Source organism: Leptopilina boulardi, unplaced genomic scaffold, assembly GCF_019393585.1.
Source record: "Leptopilina boulardi isolate dan_hultmark-lab unplaced genomic scaffold, ZJU_Lbou_2.1 LbouV2_408, whole genome shotgun sequence".
NCBI classification, from domain to species: domain Eukaryota; kingdom Metazoa; phylum Arthropoda; class Insecta; order Hymenoptera; family Figitidae; genus Leptopilina; species Leptopilina boulardi.
The window spans coordinates 1,683,828-1,710,731 of record NW_026137983.1 but is presented as its reverse complement, the minus strand read 5'-3'; the positions used below and the strand labels follow the sequence as shown (position 1 = coordinate 1,710,731).

The 26,904-nt window shown below is 30.5% G+C and overlaps 1 protein-coding gene across 11 annotated transcripts in view; it reads left to right on the top strand.

Annotated features, from left to right (window-relative positions):
• The window catches only part of LOC127289355 (RNA-binding protein Musashi homolog Rbp6), a 999,297-nt gene that overhangs the window by 433,897 nt on the left and 538,496 nt on the right, over positions 1-26,904 (top strand). For all 11 annotated transcript variants that reach the window (XM_051317240.1, XM_051317237.1, XM_051317245.1 and 8 more), the window contains one exon: positions 15,263-15,344. In XM_051317240.1, the coding sequence (XP_051173197.1) occupies positions 15,263-15,344 (82 nt within the window). The remainder of the gene's footprint in view (positions 1-15,262; positions 15,345-26,904) is intronic.

Genomic DNA, 26,904 nt, shown 5'->3' with positions numbered 1-26,904 from the left:
TTGCATCTAAAACAGAAATTAGATCTAAGTAAATCTTTAAAAAAAACTTGGAAGCTGTAATGTTTCATATGAATATAAGTTTAAAAAGTAAATAATATTTTAAGAATCACAACGAAGATAAATAAAAGCAGTTTCAAAAAAAAAACATGCGATTATATTGCGATACCTTGATAGGAGATCAAGCTTCATTGACACTCGTCCTAAATTATATACAAGTTATTGGGATATCCGCTGGGGGCGTGGATTAGCATATTATCCTACGTTCAGTAGTACCATTTTTCACCACTATGTCTGAAAGTTACTCTGATTGGTTTAAACTGAACAAAAATTGACAAACATCCTACTTTCAAGGGTTAAAAATGTTTTCAACAGAGAGCGCTTCACAGTAACGGACACCCCAATATAATTTTATTTTAAAAATGGTTGTACTCTACTGTAAATATAATAAGTTACAAGTGTGGCAAAATTTATCGATTTCTTAGATTTATAATAAATTTCTGAGAATTACAATGAAATTTTCCCCTACTAAAAAAGACTGAGATGTAAATTTTATATGTGTGTACAACCAAAAAGTGTTGAGAAAGAGGAGGCAACGACTCTCTAACGACTGACGAACGCAATCCTAAGTTTGTACTCGTAGGTTAACGGCTCGTTGTAAAAGCCTCGAGGTAATTTTACCTATATTCTTTTTGGGATGCTGTCTGGTCAAAATAGACCAGGCACGCGAACGAAAGCAACGAGATGCTTCCCATGAGCGAGTGAACTTGCACTCGTGCGTCCCTCATACACAGACGCAGCAATGTTTATTTGTTTATTTCAATACCAACCACAGCGGCATGAGAATATATATTGCTTTTAATTTTTCGTTCATTCAAAACTGAATATTATTTTCCTCTTCACTGACTTTATCAATATAAATTTGAAGAACATTTAATTAAAATTTCATATTGTAATTATGTTAAGATAAGGAAATAATTATGAATTTATTAAAATGAAACGTATTTAAACAAGTTCATATAATACTAGTATTTCTGTAGTGATATTGTAACTCTACATTCAAATGATCCTTTAAGATAGAACATGAAGCATCTTTTGCTGAGGGATATGTAATCCTGGAGGATTCTAAAGAAGAGATAAAAGTAGAAGTACCTGCTGTACTAAAGAAATGAGAGAGAGAGAGAGAGAGAGAGGATGAGAAGTAGACGAGAGGGAACGAAGAAGGAGAAGGCACGACCATTCGTTTCAATAAACGACGCCTGAAATGGAAGAAGGTGGGGTCCTTTTTTCGATCCTTCTTCCTCCTGATGGAGGATCACAGCAATACCCTAGAATAGGATGAGGTTGAACTGCCGGTGTATATGTGTATAGAACTTTATGCGACCCTTCCTCTGAATAGAAAAACACTCAAGCGGACCAATGCCCGGCGACAATTTTCTCTACTCTAATTCTCAGCAAGCTTTTTTTTTTCTTTTTCTCTCTTTCTTCCTGACGACATCTCATTTGACTGCGAGACTCGACGCGTTCTTCTGCTTCTTATTCTTCGCGTCCTTGCTTCACCTCAATATGTTTTAGGACTCAATTTGCAATCACAATGAGAAAAGTCGAGAAACTAGGGAAATTTTCACTTCAAGTACCATATAAATAACATACCTCACTTATCTGCATTCTTGAGTAGTTACAAATAAAACTCTTAAATACAGTTTAAACGATGTTACCATCAGTTTTTAGGATTTTGTGGCCCAAGCCATATACACAGAAAGAACCTAATCTCAAATTGAGTACAAAATTTATACACAATTTGATACACATCAAAAATGAGACAGGCAGATGGCGCCACGTTCTATGTCATTTAACATGAACTCATTTTGAGATGCAACAATCATGATTAAAATTCAAAAACAAACTTTGAAATATAATATAATATTAAAATATAAATTGAATAAAATTTTTTAAAAAATGATACAGTTTAAAATGAAGGGACAGTTGGATATCAAATGTTATATATACATTATCAATCATCCCTATTTGGAGGGGTCCATTGAGGACCCATATACATGGTTCGAATATTCAATGAGGTCTCGGTCTGCATTTTGCATCAGCTCATTGAAAGGCCGGAGAATCCTCGGAAATCCTCTCTTGCCCTTGTCCCACAAAAAACTCTCGAATACCGTGTGTGTCTCAGTTTTGTTCGTATATATAGTACAATATGAAATTACTTACGTAAGTAACCAACAGAAAGAAGACGAAAGGGGGTGAGAAATAAAAAGGTGAGAGAGAAAGAGTGAAAGCGAGCGAGCGAACAAAAAAAAAAAAAAAGATAATAGAAAAGAGAAATTGTAGGGAGGGAAGGGCAGACCTAGAAAAGAGGCTGCAATTGCAAAGACTCTTCGTGCAAGCCGGTTCAATAATTCAAATCTCTCAGTACTCGAAAAATTGAATTTAATAATTCAATTCAATAGAAAAGAGTCGACTAGGCTCGACCTAGCGACCATGACTGTTACTCGAAACGCGGATAAGCTCGTCTGATCAAAAATGCAATATCCAACTCGATTTCTTAATCCGATTTCACTGCACTGCCTTCGTTTTCGTTCTCTATACCTTTAACTCCCACCCCCCCCACCCCTTCTCCCACAATGCGGTAATTGAGTTATAACTGATACCCCGAACTGTGCGCAGTTTCGGTCAATGCACAATTATCCGTAAAGTTCGCGTGCTATTTCTGGGATCAGCTTTGCGTCTTAGCTTCCGAATATAGTTTATTCGATTACCAACTTCCGACAGTAACCGCACAATGTTTTTAATCTTCCACGACAGAAATAGATATACTTTCATATATATAAGGTCATTGGGTCATGCTTTTATTTATATCATTTTTTATTTAAATCAATCGGTAATTTATATCCCGTGCAGAAATTTCCCTACTTAGTTCTACTTTAAGTAAGGCTCTCTCATGGCCCTAGCCAGTTTGTCCACAAGTATGGCATTCCTTAGAGCAACTCGGTCTTGTCATATGGTTTTATGACATAACCTCAAAATAAAAAGTCATTTTTAACATCAAATAAAACTATAATAAAATTAAATTTCCATGCAAAATATTTTATCAAGTAATAATTATTTAATAATAATATTTATGAATTTTTAATTATTTAAATAAAAATTAATTAATTTAATCGAGGGGGAATTTACTAGTAAAAATTGTGTACACTTGACTACAACTACACATATTACCATTATTACCTTAGTATTACACTTTTTACAAGTATTACATACTACTACCAAAATATTACTGTATTACAAAGTATTACACATATATTACTGATTATTACCCTTTATTACAAAAAATATTACACGTCAAATAGCACTTTCTTATATATACGTAGAACTTTCAATAAAATTACTTAAAATTATTATTTAAGGCCAGGTCCAAGTCGAGTCAGCTGTTTCTTTGAAGTTTCAATGGAACAGCTGACACGACTTGGACCTGGCCTTAAGTGCAAAACTATAAAATGAGAAATAGAGAAATAAATAATTAAATATTTTTAAATATTAAGGAAAGTGCATCAATTATACGACGAGAGCATCAATTACGACGCGTTCATAAAAAATAACTATTATTACTATTATATTTAATATAACTGTTGCAAAATGATTAAAAAAAATTATTTTAATCTTTTTTTGATACAATTACTAATGAAAATGCACATTTAAACAATTATTAATTAAATTATTTGAGATCAAATTTTTTCCCTCGCCGTAATTGAAACATTTTTAATATTTCCATTGGCTCCAATTTCGGCGGGCAAAGTATCTTCAAAATACACGTAATTTTGGTCACCGAAACTGATACAAACGAGCCGCAATAGAAAATTACGGTATTAGTATTAATTTCTCATATTTGTTTAAATAATCGCACTGAGGAAACTGTTTGGTATCATCTACTGAAGTTTGGTTCTCTCTACCAAATTTTTTGTTTTGCACAACTAACTTATTGTTTTTAAGCAAACAAAAAATTTAGTTAAATGAAAAAAAATTTTTTCTTTTCTCAACCAAATTATTTTTTGGCTCACACTTATATTTTTTATTTTTCACTTAATTTTATCACTTTTGTTATCCTCTTTTATTCTTTTCGCTTTATATTACCTACCACCCTATGTCTACTTAAATTAATTTCTATTGCGGAAAAACCTAACACTGCTGGGGATCGAACCCTCAGACTACGCAACGCAAATGAAGAACGCTGACCACTACACTAAGAATCCTAGTGACAATGTGAGTGTAAATTATTTTCATAAAGTATACAGGCTGGAGAAAAACTTCCGTTCTTTTAACAAGCTTTATTCTCTCGACAGCCATGTTATAAAATATGAGAATAAAGAATTTTTTGTTGTAAGCACTTAGTGATGCATGTCGAACCAATAAATTCTCGTGATCATAATTGACGTGCTCGAGATTTTATTTGCATATTTTCTTTTCACCAAAACACAGTGACATTTGACAGTTGAAAACATTAGAGATCAAGAGTTCTTACGGTTTTTGTAATTAATACCGACCATTTTCCTATATAAAATTTTTTCACTCAGTAAATTAAATGATAGAACTATCACTTCAATCAAGAAAATTAATATTCTGAAATATTTTCTAATGAGATGGTCCGATTTTCACATGAAGAACGAACATATTTCCCACATTTATCCATTTCTTGATCATATTGTTCGATATGCATCACTACACACACTTTTTTACCCAATTTCTGAAACACATAAAAATCCCGAAAACACTTGAATAAAACTGGACGACACGAAGAGCGAAGCATGGTTAACGTGTGACATCCGTAAACAGAGAAATAAGCCATATTTACGAGAACAGCGCATGCGCAATTGAGCATTCAGACGGTTTGGTTTGGAGAACCAAATTATTCAGTTAACAGACGCAAAAGCTTGAACGAAATTTTTAGTACAGCCAACTAAATTTTTCGATTGATTGCTTCTTTCGTTACTGTTATGTCAAATAAATTTTTGGAATCTTAAGGGGTTATGCCACTCTAGAGACCGAAAAAATAGGTGTTTTATGTGAATTTTTTTTAGAAAAACCATAAAGTCAATTAAAAATATAATATAGGAAGTTTATTATACATGTTTTTAGGTATAAAAAAATAATTTCTTATAAATATTTTGTGAAGAATGGTGGCGCTGTAGCGATCGTCCTTCGACTCCTCTATGGTTCAAGGGGTACGTGGCCGAACTAACTGCTCCTGTAAATTTTGGAATATCTTGAGTATCTAAATTTTTTTTTATTATATATTACAATAGCTAAAGTAACACGTAGGATTTTTTCGATATATTGATTCATGATCAAATGGCGCACTTCTAAAGTTAAACTTTCTAATTTCGACTAAAAAACCATCAGTTAATAGTTAATAACAAATGAACTATATAGAATAAAAAAAAAATCCTACGTGATACCTTAAAAAATGTATTTTTAAAGATGTGGGTCAAATTTGAACCTAATCGGTTGGAAATTGTACGAGTTGTTGGTTCGGCCAACTCGAAAAATGTAGTTTGGAGATAAACGCGTTTAAAGTTTTAAGTTGTAAAAAACTTAAATAATTTCACAATACCTTTAATCTGCAATGCCTGCACCATATAATTGACCTTCCACATTAATGTCATTGTCATCCATTTCTTTTCGTGTTGATTTTAAAGCAATTCTGGCGTCCCTTGCTCCTTTGGACAGCGATCTCTCCGCGAGCTGTATTCGCTGCTTATCGATTTCCATACACGTTTTATAACTGTTCGGGCCGACTTCCAGATCCAGTGCTTTAAATATGTGTAAGATTGAAGAGAAACCATCATTGAAAACACAAATCGCAATATCGGTTGCTATATCCAGAATAGTTTTGCCACTGGAAATAGATTTTGGCGCCAATGCCCACACAGTTGAATTAAAACTCTCATTACGGTTTTGCGTGTAACCGCCAATGCATCTATTGAGAAGATCGTCACTAGAAAGTTCTTTATATATTGGCTTAATAGCTTTGAACACTTCAATTGGAAGAGCTGGCTTATGTGCATACTCATCCAAAGTATTAGCAGCTTTAGCCCTCTGCCATGAGCACCAAGAATCCTCTCCGATTGGACATTTGTCGTGTAGCGGTTTTTTATCAGTAGAAAGTTTGTGATCCAATGTAGCCCATATATTGTTTCTCATTTTTTCAACTGAATCACAGTTTCTACGAATGGCTAATCCATAATAAATAGACAGTTCGTCTATAAGTTTGCCTGTTAATTTGCCCTTTCCACCGAGACCTTTCGTATTCTTTTTTAAATTACGTAGGCGTGTACCCATTCGTTTCTGCACATGATCTATGCATTCTTTTTTGAGTACTGTGCAATCCTTATACGGCTTGGCATTTGTAATTCCTAGGAAAGTCTTAGAATCACCGTCACCTACGTATTGAGTGTATCTCACCTGGTGTAAAGTTTCGGAGCGTTGAAACATTTCAACTGCCGCGTCAACCTCCATTTTCCCTGCCGATCCTTCGTGATTCACAGAGCATTCATCTGCATGATTTTCAGCCCATTCCTTATATTCTTCAGTATTTTCTTTTGCTTTCCAATACTCGCATGACTTACAGTATTTAGATTTCACTACGCAATCCACGATTTTTCCACAGTTATTGCCAATAAGAGTCACTAAGCCAAATAACGACGTAAACCCACGTTTTCGCCACGAACCGTCACCGGACACTATTATTCCATTTTCACCTTTTTTCGAAGAAATATCTTTCTCTTCTTTTGCTGCTCTCATCATACTGTTCTTGGAAACTAGATTAGTTGCAATCGAAATTCTTTTGACAATCTTGTCATAGAATGAGTGAAAGACAGGTCGAGGTAATTCCATGAATGCACAAAATTTTTTTATTCCTTGCATACCAATCCCAAGTAATCTCATTGCAATTATAATTCTCCTGTTGATTTCGTAGCCTTTCTCAACATATGGACAATTCGGTATCTCAGTCTTTTCACAATTTTCACAGGATACTACTATTTTGAATCCCAAACCACGCATGCCACTTTCAGTAAATTTCACTTGTGATTTGCATTCCTTACAAACAACAGCGTTCGAAATAGCCGCAAAAACTGCAATAAAGTCTATCATACGATAACCGAAAGCCGGATTCACTTCAATATCATACAGATCCTCAGAAGTCTTCAATTTTTTCGCGGATGCACTCACGTTCAAGTCCTCTGGTGCCTCTAATTCGTGACGATTCAAAGGCCTATTTCTAGATTTTTTCGGTCTCTTGCTGTAGCCATGTGACCCTTTACAACCTTTTCTATCAGTATACACTACTTTACCACTCATTATAAGAGTAAATCAATAACTATCGGAAAAAACAACAACAAAACGCCGCGTACCGTGCAGCCTTGCAAGGAACTTCGAAAATAAATTATTTAGAGATTTTTCCGAGCCATAATCCTGCAATATGTTGTTTCTGAGACCCTAAGGAACTATTTAAAGCAAAAAAAAAAAAAGCGATTTTTTGAAAATCCTAGAGTGGCATAACCCCTTAACTAAAAGTGCTCCACCAAATTATTTTATTAACATTACATTATTATTTTTCTCAGTGCGATTTTTATAAAGTTAAACATTTTTTTAACATCCCCAGATAACCAAGCGTACTAATCGTTATTTACGAGTACGGCGTACTAGTATTATACTAGTTTTATACAAGTACAAAATAATTATATATGTCGTACCAGTACGGTACTAGTACAATAAAAGTGTGTCGTACTGTTAGAATTATAAAATATGATTACTCGATAAAAGTATAGTACTAGTACAATACCAGTACGTCGTACTTCTGAAATAACAAGCACAACATACTCGTACGATACAAGTATAATACTGGTACGTCGTACTGGGAATCTTTGCTGGTAATGCCAGCCCAACCTCACTTTTTTGACAATTGTCAAATATGAACGCGTCACTGAAAACGGTGCAATAAATGTTGGTGAAAAAAGTGGTTTATGATGCAGCAAAAGAGTTTTAACGTTTGTAACTTGTGCTTCTGTACTTATCTTGAATATCCGAGATTAAATTTATATTAAATTATCGATCTTTATAAGATTTATATTCTTTTACTTTGCCATGCCGCTTTGTGCCATGGTGTTATTTCATTGAACAACATCAAAATCTTTTCTTTTATAATCTTTTTTATACATTTATATTGAGAAAAATTCATAAATTCGGTCTTAATGATATTAATATATTTTTAAATTTAATTGTGTGTTACATATAACATATTTATAGGTTAGGTTGTGATAATATGTTTTTTTTTAACATCAAAGCAATTTTAAACATCCAAGTTTAAAATTCTTTTGAAATAATGTTTAAATGTAAACAAATAATCAATTAATATTTGATAATGTTAAGTAATTAAAATAATATAAAACATCGGATATTTTAAGATAAGTGAGAATACAAGTTACATATTTTATATAATAAATGCAAAAACATATATGATATAAATAAAAAAAATTATTGAATAAAAAATTTTCTTTTCAATAATAAATGAAAATAATTAAAATACTATTGTGAGAAGAGAAAGGGGAGGGTATATATAATATTTTATATTGTACATCATACTAGTATTGTAGGAGTAGAATAACCGTACGATATACTGAATTATTAAAGTCTTTTAGTACGTCATACTTTGATCGTACTAGTATTGTACCAGTACAGCGTAATAATACGACGTACCAGTACAGTACCTGGTACCCTACGGAGGTAGATGGCGGGTACAGTACTAGTACGCTGGTTATCTGGGTCTAAATAACATAACCTTTTAGTTTAATAAGTCTCAAATTGAATTTATACAATAGAAATGTCGAATTGTCTATTTTAAAGGTGTTTTGACTCGAATCGCGCCTCAATTAGTGCATTTACTCTACACGGAGAAAAAGAAAAAGTAATTTTTACTACTTTCAGAGTAAAACTGGACCAACTCGAAGTTTCTGCGCATCTCTGGCAATTTTTACTCCAAAAATAGTAAAATTTATTATTTCTGTAGTAAATTTTACTGTTTCCGTAGTAAGTTTTACTATTTCTAGAGTAAATTTTACTATTTTTGGAGTAAAAATTGCTAGAGATGCGCAGAAACTTCGAGTTGGTCCAGTTTTACTCTGAAAGTAGTAAAAGTTACTTTATAAAAGAAATCTTTTTTCTCCGTGTACTTATAAAAGAAAATAATAAATTTCTCTTTTTTAAAACGTAAATAACAATATTATTTCAAATGTTTTGAAATTTCTTTTAAGGAACACGATAAATATAACTTATTTGTTTTTAACTTTGGACGAGGAACTGAACAAATATAATTTTCTATATTATAATATCCGTGAACATCCATGTTTATATAACGTTTAATATTTGGTTTTTTGCTATCTTAAACCACGAACACAAACAACCTAAGCCTCGTGCATTTTGTTTCGGTGTAAATACAGGAGCAGATGTCTTACCATAATACCACAATATTACAAGTATTACACAGTATTACATGGTATTACACAATAATACTTATTATTACAAGACATTACAAAATATTACAGATATTACAGGTATTACCAGGCAAGTGTACACTTGACTACCAGAGTAAATTCCCTCTCGAATTTAATTAATTAAAATAATTTATTTATTAAAATTATTAATTTTTAAAAAAATTAAAGAAAAATTAATTAAGTTAATTTTTAAAAAAAATTTAACAATTTTAATCTAAGAATTTCATCAACAACTCAAAAGAAATAAGTGATTTTTTCTTTAGAAAAACTAAAATTTATTTGTTTTTTTTTTTTACTATATTATCTATATTTTAGATAATAAGAAAAATTATGTTCCTAAGTTTTAATAAAATAAACACAGAAAATTAAAGGGCATTAAAATAAGTTGCAACGCTTATTATTTTAATCCTATTTTGCTTATTTTAATACCAAAATGGATTAAAATAAGCAAAATTGGATTAAAATAATAAGCGTTGCAGCTTATTTTAATGCCTTTTAATTTTCTGTGAAAAAATGAAAATATTGACTCATGTTAAATAAATTATAATTTCTATATAATTATTGTTTCTTTATTGTTGTGCTGCTCAAGTCTTCATTTTCCTCAGTCGCAACTTATCAAATGAATTTTGTATTTTTATTTTCTCACGTTAAGTTGGCGTAATGGTTAGCGTGTTAGGTTAGGGGGTTCAATCCCACCGAGCGTTAAATATTTTTCAAAATTTATGTAAGCGATTGCGTTAAATAATAATAGGTAATCCAGTAATAAAACCGTCTCAAGCCATTATACTAGGGCCTTGCCAGTTTGCCACGTCAGGCCCTTGCCAGAATCCAAGCGTACTGGGAAGGGCCTTGAGAGGCCCAGACCATAATTTCTGCATGGGATTTATTTTAATAGATTGTTTTTTGTCTTTATAATTGAAAATGGAATAGATAAAAAAAAGTTGTTGCACTTACAAAATTTAAAACTTATATCTATAAAAAAAAATTTACCTATATATAGTGCAAATTACTTATTTTTCGCTAATTTTCTCTTCTAAATTTTGATATTTCATTAAAAGTGCAAAACAATTTGAAAAAAGCATAGCTATATATATTGTGGAAATAAGAAAAAAAAACACACACACCACCTGTTCATTTTTACACTTATTTTATTCCTCGAGGAGAGTTAAAAAAAAAAACTAATACCTTCATGAGGACGAAAGTCATTGTTATACAGTGCACGCGAGGCGGACATTAATAATCGCGAGCTAAGTACTATGGACCGGAAGTAGCTTCGTTGGCTAAACGGCGGCCTTAAAGTGCCTTATAAGAATTAGAAGGTATTCACTACTAGGGCAAATTTTTCTTCCTGAATTCTTCTCATTAATTTCCACACTTACACACACAAGAAAAACGTCAAGCATATCAAGATCAGCCTTTTTGACCTTTAATCTCGATTAGGCGACTCATTTCAGACACACCTCTTCTAACCAGTTTTATATACTTGCTGCCAGATGGGTCAGTGTAACACGATCGGCTTTTATCTTGTAGAATATCATTAACACATGAGTCTTGCGTGTCTCTGTTGCTAATAAAATAATTACTTCTCGCCAGGTTATTTATAATTCGTTGCGTAAATTTATTTTTATTCTATATATATATATATATAATTATAGTTAAATTCTTTAAAAATTAATTTCCTCCAATATTTTGTATTCATTTAGTTTAAAATTAATTTAGTGAAGCTTCTTTATTTTAATTTTATTAAAAGTACTTGACGTTATATATAAGAAACAATTGTCAAAGATGCAATGTGAGATTTTGAAATGGGCGGAGGGTAAAATAAATTTGCTTGTTCGACAAATAATTAGGGGAAATGATGCACATAAATTTTCACAATGGGACGTTTTAAAAGTACACCGGCAACGACGAAATTGCTTCCATCAATCTGAGCCGAGACGAATTAAACCATTGGATACATTTGCAACTTAGCTGTGAATCCAAGTGAACATTTCTCTTTGATTTAATGACATTTTCATAGTCTTTAGAACACGATACGCTATCCAACTCTATTTCTTAAAGTACACAACTGAAGTCTTTAAAAGTTTTTAATCGCTTTTTTATTGATCCTTTATTTTAGAGTATATATATTTGCCCTACAACTACTATAACAAATGAAATGCGAATTTTTATTGGACCAATATAATAAAAGATTTTGTTACGAATTTTACGTTTAAAAGGCCATGTTTGTTAATTCTGTCGATTATAATACGAAATGTCATTTTTGTTTTGTAATTAAAATTTTCTATTACAATTTTATGTTTAATGGAAATAAATTCTTATCTAAAAGAATATAAAAGTTATTTTTTATTTTAAATATAGAGAAAATAGAAATTTTTGTATTTCTGTTATACTAGAGTGAGAAAATCAAATAGTTTTTCGAATAATTATGGATATACATCATCAGCATAACGGAATAATGTTTTGGCATATGCTGTTATGTTGCGCACAGAGATTTACGTTTATCATGAGTGACAACAAACGTCCAGGTTGTCATCACCTATGAAGAGTGACACTCTGTACTTACTTAAGCGAGTGACGGATTAAATTAGCTTCTGTTCTCAAGTTGTATGTAGGTACATCAATATTAGAGACTCATGCATTTTTAAATATAGATATTTATATACTTCGGGTAAAGATAATAATTGTGAATATTTAGTATATTTATACAGAAATCTCTATTTTTTGTTCTTCTATTTGTAATAACATTAATCGATAATGTAAATTAAAAGTGGAAATTAAAATTTATACTTTAAATATGACCTTTTACTTAATTTAGTTTTAAATGGCTTTTTTCCTCGAATTTTTATTTGAAAAAAAAGATCGTAAAATGAGAAATAATTTTGAAAAGCTTTTTCTTTTTTTGAAAACCACACATAAGATATATTCGTGTGTTTTATCGATGCCGAAGGCCACACCACGAAATAGGCAAGTAACTACCCAACCACTAGCGCAGCTCTACAGAGAGTAATCTGTATAAAACAGCCTATAATTAGGTAAGATATAAGATAAATTTGGAGCCCAGCCACATTGGCTAAATGCCAGATTCATCTTCACGACCCTAAAGTGTAGCGGCGCAGGATATGCGTAATGAAAATAAGGACGAGAATTGGAGGACATAATAGTGTAAACGATATAAGCCAGCTTAGTTATACATATATATATATATAATTTACATGCATATCTACTATAACGAGAATCTCACTTGTAAACATAAATCAAACTTATTTTTGCGGAAATATGAATAGAAATTTCGGCTAAGTTTTCTGTTCATACCAGCTATATATATATATTTACACATATATATGTTCCGCACTATAACGGAAATCGGCCGGGAAGCTGTCGACAAAATGGAAAGGTCTCACAAATAAGCGAAGAAACATTACAATCCCCTTGCATGACATGATTTCTCCTTTACTACGTTCTATGTCTCATAAAACATTTTACGAAGAACGTGACTTGACTTCAGGCGAATCCTCGAATCGGATTAATTTTTCAAATGACGAAAAAGTGGCTTTTCAAATAAATTGAATTATGATGGTATATAAATATGTTATAACGAGTTTTTAAATTTTTTTTTTAAAGAATTTTAAATTTGATTCTAATAATTTATTTGAGAAAAATTTTGCGTTATTATAATTATAATGTGTTTTTGATTTATTTTTTTTTTAGAGAGAATTTTGAAAGAATTCATTGTTATTTTATTAAATATATTTATAAATAAAGAATTTTTGATTTTAATTTTGAGAATTTTTTGATTGAGAGATTTATTTGATTTTTTTATTATTTATTAATGCAATTTATTATTTCATTAAAACACTCGTTATCTGGACTTTCAATTATTTTATTTACTAGACCGAAGGCGCCAGGTTATTTTGTAGAAAAAGAAATAAAAGAAAATAGTAAAATAACTAGAAAAGTAAATTACGCAGGTTTACAAATTCGGGTTAACTTTTGGACTTTTGGACCCGCCATATTAATTCCGCCATTTTGAATTTTAAAAATCTTACTTCATAATCGTAATCAGCGACCCCAAAAACCTTGAACAAAGTTATTACTTTTTTTTATAAGTAATATGGTTTAATTGACTGTGGATTCGAATTCAGCGTTAAAATTTACTTTAGGAACAGGTCTTCGTTGCTCGGATCCAAAACCGTGTATTCTTGTGTTATATTTTTACCATTAACCAGCTTAGGAACTCAATTGTTACCTTACGTCAACAATAAACCGCGCGGAGAGGTTATTTGTGCTCGACAAAATGTAGCGTCACAATGTAAAAAAAAAAAAAAAAAAAAAAAACATATGCAGAGAAACTATTTAAACTATAACATTTGTGGTATTGACAATAAAATATGCAGTATTTGAAATTATTATAATTTCTTCAAAAATTCTTATAAGAACAAAATAAAAAGTGAATATAAGATAAAAACTAATTTTCAAAAGTTTCTTTTCAAAATTCTTTTATATACTTGGCCATCTGGCAATTTTTCCTAAAGATTATACCGGCCAGTTTCTTTTGATAACAGAAAACTTCTTTACTGATATCGCGTGAGAATACGCGACATGCAACGAAGCGACTCTCCTGTTATTCGATTCCCGTACTCTGAAAAATTAAAGTTTTAATACAGTTTTAAATGAAGCTTTGCTCGGCAATTATGAAAGTTTCAGTAATTGGTCGGACGATGTATGTATGTATATATGTATATATATATAAAAAGAAAAGGAAGAGCTGAGGATGATCCAAATGCTTTGCGTGATACTCTTTTACAAACTCGAAAATTTTCAACGTTTAATTTCATTGAGTTTTGTTTTCTCACTTAAATTGTGTGAAACATGATATAGGAATATTTAATGAGCAAAAAACAATTCTATTGAGAAAATTTTAGAAATTATTTTATTTTAATTATTATCAATTTTTATTTTTAAAATAACTTTTTTCTTCTCTCTTTATTTTATAGAAATAATTTCAGTAATATTGCAGAAAAAGGACAATTTTTTTTAATAATTACAATAATTTTATTTGTAAAATAAATTTTTTACTGATTTTATATAAAAAAAAAAAAAAAGAAAATATGTTAAAAACATTTATAGTTTATTGAAAATACAGACCATAAGGAGAATCAAAAATGCATAAAATATATCGTTGGATGTAAAAAGTTGAATCTATAATTTATGACAAATTAGAGTTGCGGAAAAATATTTCATTCATTAAAACGTTGAAAACTTCAAGTACTTCACGTTAACGATCCTGGAGTTTAATTTTGCCGTAAATCCTAGACCTCGTTTCGGAGTTTTACGACCGGGACTCAAGAAAGTAGAGAACTTGCAAAGTGACACGTGAAATCGGTCAATACTTTTCCCCCCTTTCCATGATGCTTTTTCTTCTTATCTCTAAAATAAGCTATTTTCATTCTGTTTGGTGTACATTTAGCTTATAGACTAAAAAAAAAAATGAAATTTACTAAATGCATCTGGTTAAAAAATTTCTAGTTATTTTAACAAGAAAATTTAGTTAATAAAACTAAACAGTTATAGTTGAATGTTTATTTAAATAATCTGTTAAATTTCTGGTGTAATTTATTTACTACAATTTTAAATAAAAAAAAAACCCCCAGTTTTTCTTTGATGTAATTTTTAAAATCAAATTTATCTTTTTTTTGTTACAGAGAGCCTCAGAGAGTATTTTACCAAATATGGAGACATCACAGAAGTTATGGTTATGAAAGATCCCACTACGCGGCGGTCAAGGTAAATTTTTTCAAAATTTGTTTAAAAATTATAAAGATTTTTTTTTCTCGAAATTAATTAAAAACAATGAAAAAAAAAGAATTATTAATTTTACATTAGCTAATTAATTTCTAAAGTATGTTTTTCGATTTTGTTTATTTTGTAGAGATTTATACTTTCTTTTTTTTTATTATTAGTGATTAATGATAAATTTGCATATTCAATTAACAGAAATTGACGGTTTCCGATTTCATGCTTGGTAATATATAATTGACTTGCAACAAGAATTCAATTTTCAAATTAACGGCAATCAAATGAAATTCCGCATTCGCGTGCACCTGTCCACGTTTTGCTTCAAATGCAATGGCATTCACATGCAATCGTCTTATGTATTATGCTAATTATAATGAAAAATTAACTACTTCGACCACTCTGCAAAGTTCGCGTGAAACATTATCATATGTATTTTTATATTAAATGAAAATATTTAATTAATTCACATGTAACAATTACTTTGTATTTTTTTTTTACTATTTTTAGTATAAAAGAAAAGTACACAAAGAATTAAAAAAAAAAATTCTAAAAAAGAAAACAAATATTTCTTATATATAATAAATTTCTACTTCAATCTGGAATACCTAGAATTTGAATAGAATTTTTGTTTAAATCATTAAAATTTATTTTTATATTCAATTTCTCTATTTTATATTACACGCGCGTATTTATTGATTATATAATTAAATTTTCATTTTATTAAATTTAAATTTAATAATATTTGCATATAACAGAATTTTTATTTTTTCAATTTAATCAAATTATTATTTAACAGAATTTTCATTATATATTGCATTTTCATTTTATTAAATTATTATTTAATTGAATTTATATTTTTATCAGATTTAAATTTTCATATAACCAAATTTTTATTTGATGCAAGTAATCGGTTACTTGACTATTAATTTATTATATTATTTACTAGAACCTCGACTTGAACGAATTAATTTTTTTTCTGTATTAAATAGGGGAGACCGGGGCTGAAAGTGCCGATTTTGAGAAAACTAAAGAAAATACTAGTAAAATGACAACTTTTTATTTTACTTCATAGTCTATCTTTTGTGAAATTTAATGTAGTTTTTGAATCCAGTATTATTTTTTGATAATATTGAATAGTTTTTTTGTAAAAATTGATTTTCTGCAGCGAGGCGAAGCGACACATCGAGCTACGCCCTGGGGAGAGTTGTGCCGACGCCTGGGTCGGTTGTGCCGCTCAGATTTTGTAGTTGCTTAACTTGAAGCAATTGCTTCTTACGTGTAAGAAATAAAATAATTATTTCCAATATATGATTTAATATTATTTATTAATATATTTTTATAAACATTTAAAGGTTTTTGTGAACAATCTTAGGATTTCTAGATTTTAGTACCACTTTTAGTAGGTAAAAATAAACAATTTCTGACTTATATTCTATAATTACATAGTTAGTCAGTCACTTAAAATATAGTTTTCGTAATAAGTATTTTTATTATAAACATTCAAAAGATTTTTCCAACAATCGTAATACTTATAGATTTTTATAAATAAATAAACATTTCTGACTTAAATTTTACAATTACATAATTAATCAGTCTTTTAAAATATTTTTTCAAATAATTATTTGTATCGTTAATTAAGTGTAAAAACTCTACTTTCTGATTAATAAATAGTTTTTGAGACGTAAATACTTATTCCGAATGCGATTTATTGAAATTACAATTGACACACATATAACTGACCCTTTTTTTTACACTTCACACATTTTCAATGTGCCCAGTTTTTGCAAACTATGCATTGAATCAACTTTTCTCTTGATTTCGGGTTGGAATAACTATTCGAACAAACGAGGCAATAGTATAGATTATGGTTATGTAGCGATTGACAGCGGCACAACCAGCCCCAAGCGAAAGGCACAATTAACCTCGTTGCGTCAACGCTCACTTTTTATCATATATTAAAAAAGTAGATAAATAAAATGTTAAGATCAATACACCATTGAATCCCTCGATAAATTTGGATCATTTTAAAAAAAAATACGTATCGATATCTTTAAAAATACAAAAAATAGACCAAAAAGTGTAAACATGAAAACTTGCACGTAAGTGACGCCAAAGCACCAAATTACTAACAGCTAATTATTCCATAAAGCAAACAAAATCAAAATAGTTGCCAAAGATGCGCATAGGTAAAACAATACTTCTCTCACTTCCACTTTTCAAAAAAAAAATTTTCTTTTTGAGATATTCCTATCGGCACAACTTACCCCCGGCACTTTCAGCCCCGGTCTCCCCTAAATAAATAAAAAATAAATTTTATACGAATCAATATATTTCTGTATTTGAAATAAATACCATTTAATTGACTCAGATAATGCATATTTAATAGAAATAATAAGAAATATTTATTTAATAATATTAAGTAACCGCGATTAGTGAATCAAATAAAATTTGTTTTCAATGCAGAATTTGTTTTTTGAAAATTTGTTATTTAACCAAATTTGTATTTAACAGAATTTTCTTTTGATTAAATAATCGAATTTTTTTGTTTGATCCAATTTTTATTTAATGGAATTGACTTATTGAAAGGAAATTTTATTTCTCTCTAAATCTGAATTAGTAAAAATGTTTACTAATTTAAATTAGTGACTCACTTTTTGCTTTAGAATTAGTTAAATTTTACTAATTGTCAGTAAAAGTTACTAATAATTAGTAAAATTTTAGTAATTGAGAAGCAAAAAGTGAGTCACTATTTCAAATTAGTAAACATTTTTACTAATTCAGATTTAGAAAGTTGATCAAATTTCAATTCAACGGCATTTTTATTTAATCGAATTTATTTCTTTTTGAATGCATTTTTATTTAATGAAAAATTGAATTTAATAAAATTTACATTTGGAGAGATTTTAATTCATAGAAATTTATATTTAACATAAAATTTTCACTACATCAAATTTTATATTTAACCGAATTTGATTTGAAGGAATTCCTGACTATTTATTTAAACGAATTTTCTTTTGAATTAATTTTTATTTAACCAAATTTATATTTGACAAAATTTTAATTTAATAGAATTTTGATTTGATAAATTTTACTTTAAGGGTATGTTGGGAAAAGGACGTTTTTTGTGGTTTGAAACTTTCTCTGAAATAAAAAATTATTTCGGGTTAAAATTTTGGAGTATTAATTTTGTTTGGTACAAGGAATCTCGCTGTTCAACTCATTTAATATAACTTAACGCAAGAATATAATAAAAATAAAGCAATAAATAGTAAAATAATGTGTTTTATCATAGTTCATTCAGTGGCCACTCTCTCGAATTGGCGCTTGTTTACTGGAGCACTGACACACTCAAGCAACGTCTGTGTTTGCGCCGCCATCTTTGTTTTCATTTTCGTTTAAAAATGACACTTTTTAAACTTTATTTTTAAATAATTTAACGCAAAATTATGTATTTTTCGGAGAACAGCGAAATTCCTTGAACCCAAATCTATTATCCCTCAAAATTTTAGAGAAAAATCTTTTTTCATTTTAGAGTGAAATGTATACTACCAAAACACATTTTCCCATACTAGGTCACGTGGGAGGTTCCCACATACCCTTAACAGAATTTGCTTTTGACGAAATTTTAATTTAACCAAAATTTATTCGATTATTTACAACTTAATTTAATTTAAAAATTTGAAAAATAAAAAAAAATAAATTTTTCCCTAAAGAAGAGGAAAACATGAAAATTAGTGAAAAAAATTTGAAATGAAAAATAATTGAATTTATCAACATTGGTAATTTAAAAAAATTTGGTAAACAAAAAAATTCATCTATTTATTCAAGGCAGGCGATGGAATTTTTATTATGCATGCAGATACGTGATTTTGGTACCTGCGTTAAATATCCTATACATGTTTGCATGACGTTTGACAAGGGCCTTGATCAAAAACTCCTCATATACAGTAGCACGATTCATGATTGAAGAAATAATAATATTCAATAGCAGACGATAACCCATAATTGTGTGGATAAATTTTTTTTTTTTTTTTTATTGAACTGAACATTTTACATGTATTCTTTGATATTATTGTTGTTATTATTTTTAAAATACCTGTTATCAAAGAAAACGGCTTTAATTTAAGCGATTCATCGCCTTGGGCATTTGGAATTTTTATTGAAAATATTGCAGTTGTTATTATTATTATTATTATTTGATATTAGTGTACTAAAATTCACTAACAATATTTTTTTTCTATATTATTATTTATTACTTTTATTATTGTTTCTATAGAAATAAAGAAAAATGAATTTCTAATTTAAATAAAAATATTTTTATATCAAACTTAATATTGAAATGTAATGAAATTAAAAAAAAAATTTTAATATATTTTTAAAAATCTAATAATGCTTGACACGTGTAGCTGAGAATATGTGAATTTGAGCTAGGCCCTCATCTTTCTCATTCATCGTACCCAAAAGTGGCGTTCAATCCGGAAAAGCAGCCAGAAATGATTGACGAGCGAAGGCCAACGACTCTAAAAATATTAAAGCACATATTTTGTTGAAATATATACTACGCCTGTGTATAAACCGTTACTTTCGCCTTTTTTTTTTTTCTCAAATATGCCAACTGAGAATTTACTTTTTTTTAAACCTTTTTTTTTTTTATTATCTATAACAAATCAAAAATTTTGTTTCATAAAACGTTGAAAGTTTTGGATGATAATTATAAAAATTAAAAAACAGTATAGAAAAAAAAAGAAAAAGTCAAGAATTCACAAAGTTGAAATAGTTTCAGTAAATGCCAACATGAACGTGTAATTACAGCTTTTTAAGTAGGAGGAAAGCAGAGTGCAATCGATGTTTTGAACAGGTGCCGACACTCATGAGAATAAGAAGAGAAGAAAATGAAACTAACCGCTACTGAACTTTAACTGTGTGTATTTTCAACGAATGTCAGAAGTAGATTTTCTTTTTTCGCATATATGAGAGGATAATAGAAACTAATATTATTATAAACTAAATTCGAAAATATTTATATAAAAAAAAATTGGATTTTTTCAATAGAAACTACAAATATTTGAAAAAACTCATTTTCTTTCACCTCGGGGTGAATTTTTGAAACGTTTTTTTTTTTCATGTGCAAATTTGCAAGTTTTAAAGAATTTAATATCCATTTAGGCGCAAAGAGCTTAAATTGTTGAATGATCCGTTGAAAAACGTATTTCTTCATCAAAGTGCTCCTTTTCATCTCTTTTGTCTAATTAATTGTCCAGAAAGTTTCAAGAGAGAGGGCATCTCTTCAATTTTCTCTTCCGTTAATTATTTATTCCATTTCATTGTCGACGAAAGATCGTGGACAACAAAACGAAACACTGGACAACTTTAGTCTTGAGCAAAGTTGTATAAATCAGAAGCAACAGCCTTGCCTATTCACACCCGCTTATTAAGCAGAAATAAAGCCATAGTCGAATCAAACAGTAATAGCGGCAGCAGCAGCAACCCTCTCGAACTCTTTACTTTTGTTTGCTCTCCTTCGAATCCCTTTAACTACTGCTCGCTGATTATCGCAACGTCCTACTCGAACAATTAGGAGTTTCGCTTTCTGCCTCCCCAACCCTTTATATCAGCCTCTCTCTCTCTCTGTTATGCGAAGTAATAGACGTCTATTACGCGTTTCGAAGATTGAGAAATCTGCCTTAATGAGGGAAATTCGCTAACGTCGACTTTATATATATATATATATATATATATATATATATATATATATATAATGAGAATTGTTTTCCGCAGTTCTTGTCAGATTATAAACTTCATATTTCATGAATTTACAACTATATATAATATACTTATTTCCTGAAAATATTTCCTTAAACTATTATGGAATTTTTCTTTATATACCAAAAGTCTAATAAATAGACATATTGTACTGCATTTCTAATTTCCGGAGTTCTTAGAAAAAAATTTATATCGTATTTTCCATGTGGAAAAATTAAAAAAAAAAAAATTCCCATGTGAATTCTGATACATTTTTTTTCGAAAATAATAAAAATCTGAGGAGTAATCCCATTTGGAAAGATTCCCCGGAAAGTACCCCCTTTAAGGTTCTATCAGAATTCCGCCGGAATTTCCAACGTAATTCCGTCGGAATTCCAAAGAATTTCCTATGGAATTCCGATTAATTTTTTTCAAAATTTTTTAAAGTCCTAATTCCGTCGGAATCCCATCAGAAATTCTTTGGAATTCCGACGGAATTACGTTGGAAGTTCCGGCGGAATTCTAATAGTGCTGTTTTTGTGTTAAGAAGAAGATAGAAAGTTTGAAAAAAAAGAAAAAAAAAAAATAAAATCCACCGCCTACTCACGTGCAAGTTTTACAGGTGCGCTGCTACGGTAATTACGGTAATAAAATAATGACAGGTTAGCATGGTCCTTGAGGAGGATGTAGTTCCCTTTTGCTACGTTCGATCTCACAGCTCTCAGGGGATTGGAAACGGTTCTTTAAGAGGATTTTCATGAGAGTGGACGCGCCTGTACGATCGTAATTAATGTTGTGACGATCGTACGTGCGTACGAGAACCAATAGTTGTACTTATCGCTTTCGTTAATCAACGATCTTAGAAACTTAATAGACGTGTGCTAGAGCTTTAAGCATCTAAGGGAAATAGCAAGAACATTGTAATCAACTCAACACTTTGCTACATTTATTTTTCCATTAGAACACAATTTTTGTTGAAACTTTTGTTTACTGAATACAGACAAAATTATAGAGAAAATTATTTTTAAATATTTGACATACTGAGTATATATGTATCTTATTAACTAAGTTTTTCTCAGCTTTGATAATTTTTGGACATCAATTTCTGTGACGCTCCGCGACAAAAGGTACATAAGCTCCCAAAAATTTTTATTTAGAGATAATTTTACCTCAATAAAAAGTTTTATTTTTAATTAAGCAAAATCAAAATTATCATTTATTGAATATTTTAGATGTAATAAAGATTTAAACATCAAATAGTTTATATAAAGAATTGACCTTCTGTATGTATTTTTACTCCAAAAATTAAAAATATAACCTAAAAATTTTGGGAGCTTAGGTACCTTTTGTCGCGGAGCATCGTAAATTGATTTATTTAAACATATACGTCGCAGATATGAAGCAATTTCTAAAAATAAAAATAATTTTATAATCATATATAAAATTGAAAATAAAAGATAAATGGAAAATGCAATTAGAAGAAAATAAAATTAAAATCACCTCGCAGTAGAAATGATTAAACGAGAGAGAATTTCTAAAAGCCAAGTGAAAATTGTAATTTTCAGTGAAGAGTTGGTATGACATTGATTAAAAGAGATTTGACTTTTAAAAGAAGGGTTGAAGCCTAAATGTCAGATGACGTTTGAGAAAGTGAAAAAGGGGCAATATTGAGAAATCATAGTGAAAGAAGGAAAGAGAGGAACATAAAATGGAAGGAAGGAAGATAGAAGTTGAAAGTAAGGGTGGTTGAATCCCTCAGCGCCACGTCGTAGCTCATATCTGCCGCAAAAGGACGTGGATTCTGTACTCGAGGGGCGAAGCATGGGGTTTCTCTGCGGGTTGTAAATTAATGGTTAGCCCGTGGCACGGGGGTTTGCTCTAAGGGTACCTCTTGATCTATGGACGGCGTGTGTGCCAGGTCAAACGGAGCTTGGTCGCTGATATGGAAGCTTCGCGAAAACTGCTTCCCATAAGCTCGATAAGATCGATGTAGTACCTTCAAGCTCTCTTTTACTCCATTCTCTTTGTCTATACCAAATATTTCCTACATTCAAAACAATCTTCCCGTCAATGTCACAAATTATCATATTCCTAAATTTATCAATTACATAATACTCATTAATCCTCCATAAAAAACAAGAATGCAAAAAAGGAAAAGAAACTTCTACTAAAGGTCTTTAGAAAGAAGATTATAATTTTTAATATTTCATTTATTAAGGTCTGTTAAGCTGGTGCCACAAATTTGATATTTTTAAATATCTCCTATGTGAGAATTTAGGGCTGATTACCGCTCAAAATCAAAAATTTACCGCTCTTTATTTTTTTTAAAGGCGGTTGTTGCTACCTTAACGTTAAGCTGGCACCAACCGCCTTTTTTTAAAAAAAATAAAGAGCGGTAAATTTTTGATTTTGAGCGGTAATCAGCCCTAATTGAGCCCTAAATTATCACATATGTTACGTCTCAAATAGAGAAATAACTAACGAAATAATATTTTATTTTATTTATGGCCGCTCGGTGATTCAGTGAATTCCTGTTTCATTTACAGAGCAGAAGGCTCTGAGCTAAGGGTACAGAAAAGAAAGAGAATAGTGATTTTTAATGACAAGGTTACAAATTTATTTAGACAAACATTTAGAGTTATAAAATTGATCTTTGAGAGAGAGTATCCTGAAGCAACCATTCTTGAAATAAGGGGAAGTCAGCATTCCACTGCAACAAGGAATGTAAAGGTTACTACAAATTTTTATAAGGAATTAGGAAGGATTTAGATAAAAAGTATTACAACTTACCTTGAAAATTTAGATGTAAGATGTATGAAAAAGGACCACTGCTGTGTTCTAATTATGATAGGAACTTCTGGTACCAGAAATAGTTTAAGAGCTTACAGGAAGGTTGACGGGCCTTGGTGATGACCACAGGTCCGGAGTGCAGTGGACCGTAATAAAACACAAACAGTTAAATTCTTCCAGAAGTAAAAATGATTTCCAAACATTATGGGAAATCAAATCCTTGAATCAGCTCTTCTTGACGTAGAAATTTTTAACACTTGACACAGAGATTCTTCTAAGTCGAACTTGAGTATGAAATCGAGCAGAGTAACAATGCTTGTACTAGATTTCGTATGTGAACTGGTACCAAATATGAAGTAGAAGTAACGTGTATGATGAAAAGTTCTGAACTGAACTCTCCGTAAAAATGTAGTCCTTTTATATCAAATTTTCATAAGGGAGACTATATAATTCCATTGTCTTGTGTCGCTAGTTCTATCTCTTTCTTTTTTATTACCCACAAAGAGGGTTTGTCTGATTAGAATACAGAATTTAGAAAGAGCACACCTCTGTCATGAAATCGCAGGTGTAAGCGAGAAACACTACAGGGGTAGTATATGAGCATATTAGAAAGAGAAAGCCTTCGTGACAAATCGTAGCTGTAGGAAAGGGACACTCATTTATGCCCTTTTAAGGAAATACTGAGTTTCTCGCTTCTAATTGTATATTTTTAGAAATACAATATATGAACGTAGAAGGATACAAAACGCAGGAGTCTTTGTATATAAAAGAAAAGATGTTTAGCCGCGCGACAAAGGGGCGGGAGTTTTACATTTAAGTGAAAGGTATTTAGATGCGTGACAAAATCACGGGTGTTTGTTGCAGAGACATACAACTCAGTATTGATTAAAAAAAAGAATTCTTATAATTTTATGAATGTAAAAGTTACAGTGACGTGACACATTGGAGATATTTAAAAATATCAAACTTGTGGTGCCAGCTTAACTGACCTCATTTACTGTCTTTTTTTATTTAATTATATAATAAATTATTATTTATTTACACTATATTAAAAGTTACATATATATATATATACCTTCGTCGGACAAATTAGTTGGATAAGAAAAACACAGCAATTCAGTTTACAGATGGGAAAGGAGAGTTGAAAACTTGTGATGTTACTCGTCGATTTTCTTTGGCTTCTTTAGAGCAAAGTTAACTATCATTTTTCCTCGTTAAAGAAATCTAAATCCTTTTCGCTCGTGCGACTCTTAGCTGCTGGCACTCTCGTTTATTTTCGCAAAGACGAGTTATCTTATCGACAGTCTCATTTCCTGCTTAAAACTTATCAAGAAAAATACACAATTTGCAGCTTCAACGATTAGATAATGGTCTTGAATAATACTTTAGATTTTCAACTAACTTTAATTCATATCAATTATTTAAAAAATATTTTCCTTTTTAATTATACAAAGAATAAAAATTAATATCGATTTTTTTCCGATTTTGTATTTAAAAAAAGAAAAGGAAATTAGCTTACATTTTTCGGTCTGTTTACATTTGACAAGTTTGACCTCCCCATAAGGGATTAATTTCAATTCCGTATTTACTGTCAGAGATTAGTATCTCTGTTCCTCAGTTTTATTCTCGGGAGTCACGACGACCTTTTCACACAGTATGTTCTGCTAAAGTTACACAAGAATTTGTGACATGAGTTTAATTTTATTCATTCTAGATCTAATATTTTTTTATGAATTAATTAATTTTTTTCTTCTACGATTTATTTGAATAAAAATAAAATTTGAAGGAAGAATGATTGGCATTTATTTTGTGAAATTCTAAATTTAGAAGTTAATGTGATGATCAGTAAAATTTAGTTAGAGATTTAGCGGTAAGATGAGCACCATTGGACCACCCTTGGCGCTGATAAGAGTTCACACTCCAAGGGTGGTCACAGTGGCTCGCGAGCTCACTGACGAACATAGCCACCCACGCCTTTCAGACACTCTGATAAATTACTCAACCTCACTTGCACTCCCTCGTCCCTTCTTTGTACCCGGCTATCAGCCAAAGTACCTTTATTCCTATCCTCTCCGTGACTGTGCTACCTTCAACCTCGTTGGAAGACGGAGAAATCGAGCAAAACACGAAAGCACAAAATGTAAGACCAACACAAGAGATAGATATTCATCGTGCTATCGATCCATTTGATTTTCCAACATACTGGAATACTTTCGAAAAAAAAAAAATTACATTCATAAATCTTTTAAAACAGAATAAAAATTTATATATACAAATAAGAGATTTTATATTCTTGATATTTTTTAAAGGCTATAAACAATATAATAAGGAATAAAAAGTTTCGTTATGAAAAGAGGCCGGAATGTGAAAGTGATTAGAGGGAACTTCTTCTTATTTTGCGGTGAACTTTTGAAGCGCCTCTTTTCTTCAAAACTATTAGCATCTCATACCATTTAATATTCTTTATGTTGCAATAAAAAAGCACTGTGGAGAAGAAACTTTGCATGGAATCTTAACCCGTAGTTTTATCGACTAAAAGTGGCAAGGAGAATGTGATCTTCCCCGGAGGTGGACTCTTAATAATCCCGATTCATAAGAGGTCTCGATACGGGGTGTCGGGCACGACTTGCTTGATAAAGAATGACGATCGTAACGGAAGAAAGTTGCAGGGTGCTTATCGCCCAATAAATTCTACTTCAACTAGTCGACCTCTTTCTTTCATGCTTCTCCTCTCTTTATATATACCTGTCTACTCTTATTCTCTTCTTCCTTTTTAATACCTTCCACAAGTACCTACACTGTTGCAATTCTCATTCTCTCACTATGCCCCGCCAAAAACTCGTGTAATTATCGCCTAGCGAGTTCCAACTAAATTTTCGACTAACGACGATTTACGATCGAATTAACAGATTGCCCAATGGTGGCCTCCCCCTTCAAAAGATTACTTTGTCTTCTTATTTTCTTATTCCATGAGAGGTAATTTTTACGATCGACGAAGCCAATAATAGGGTTATTT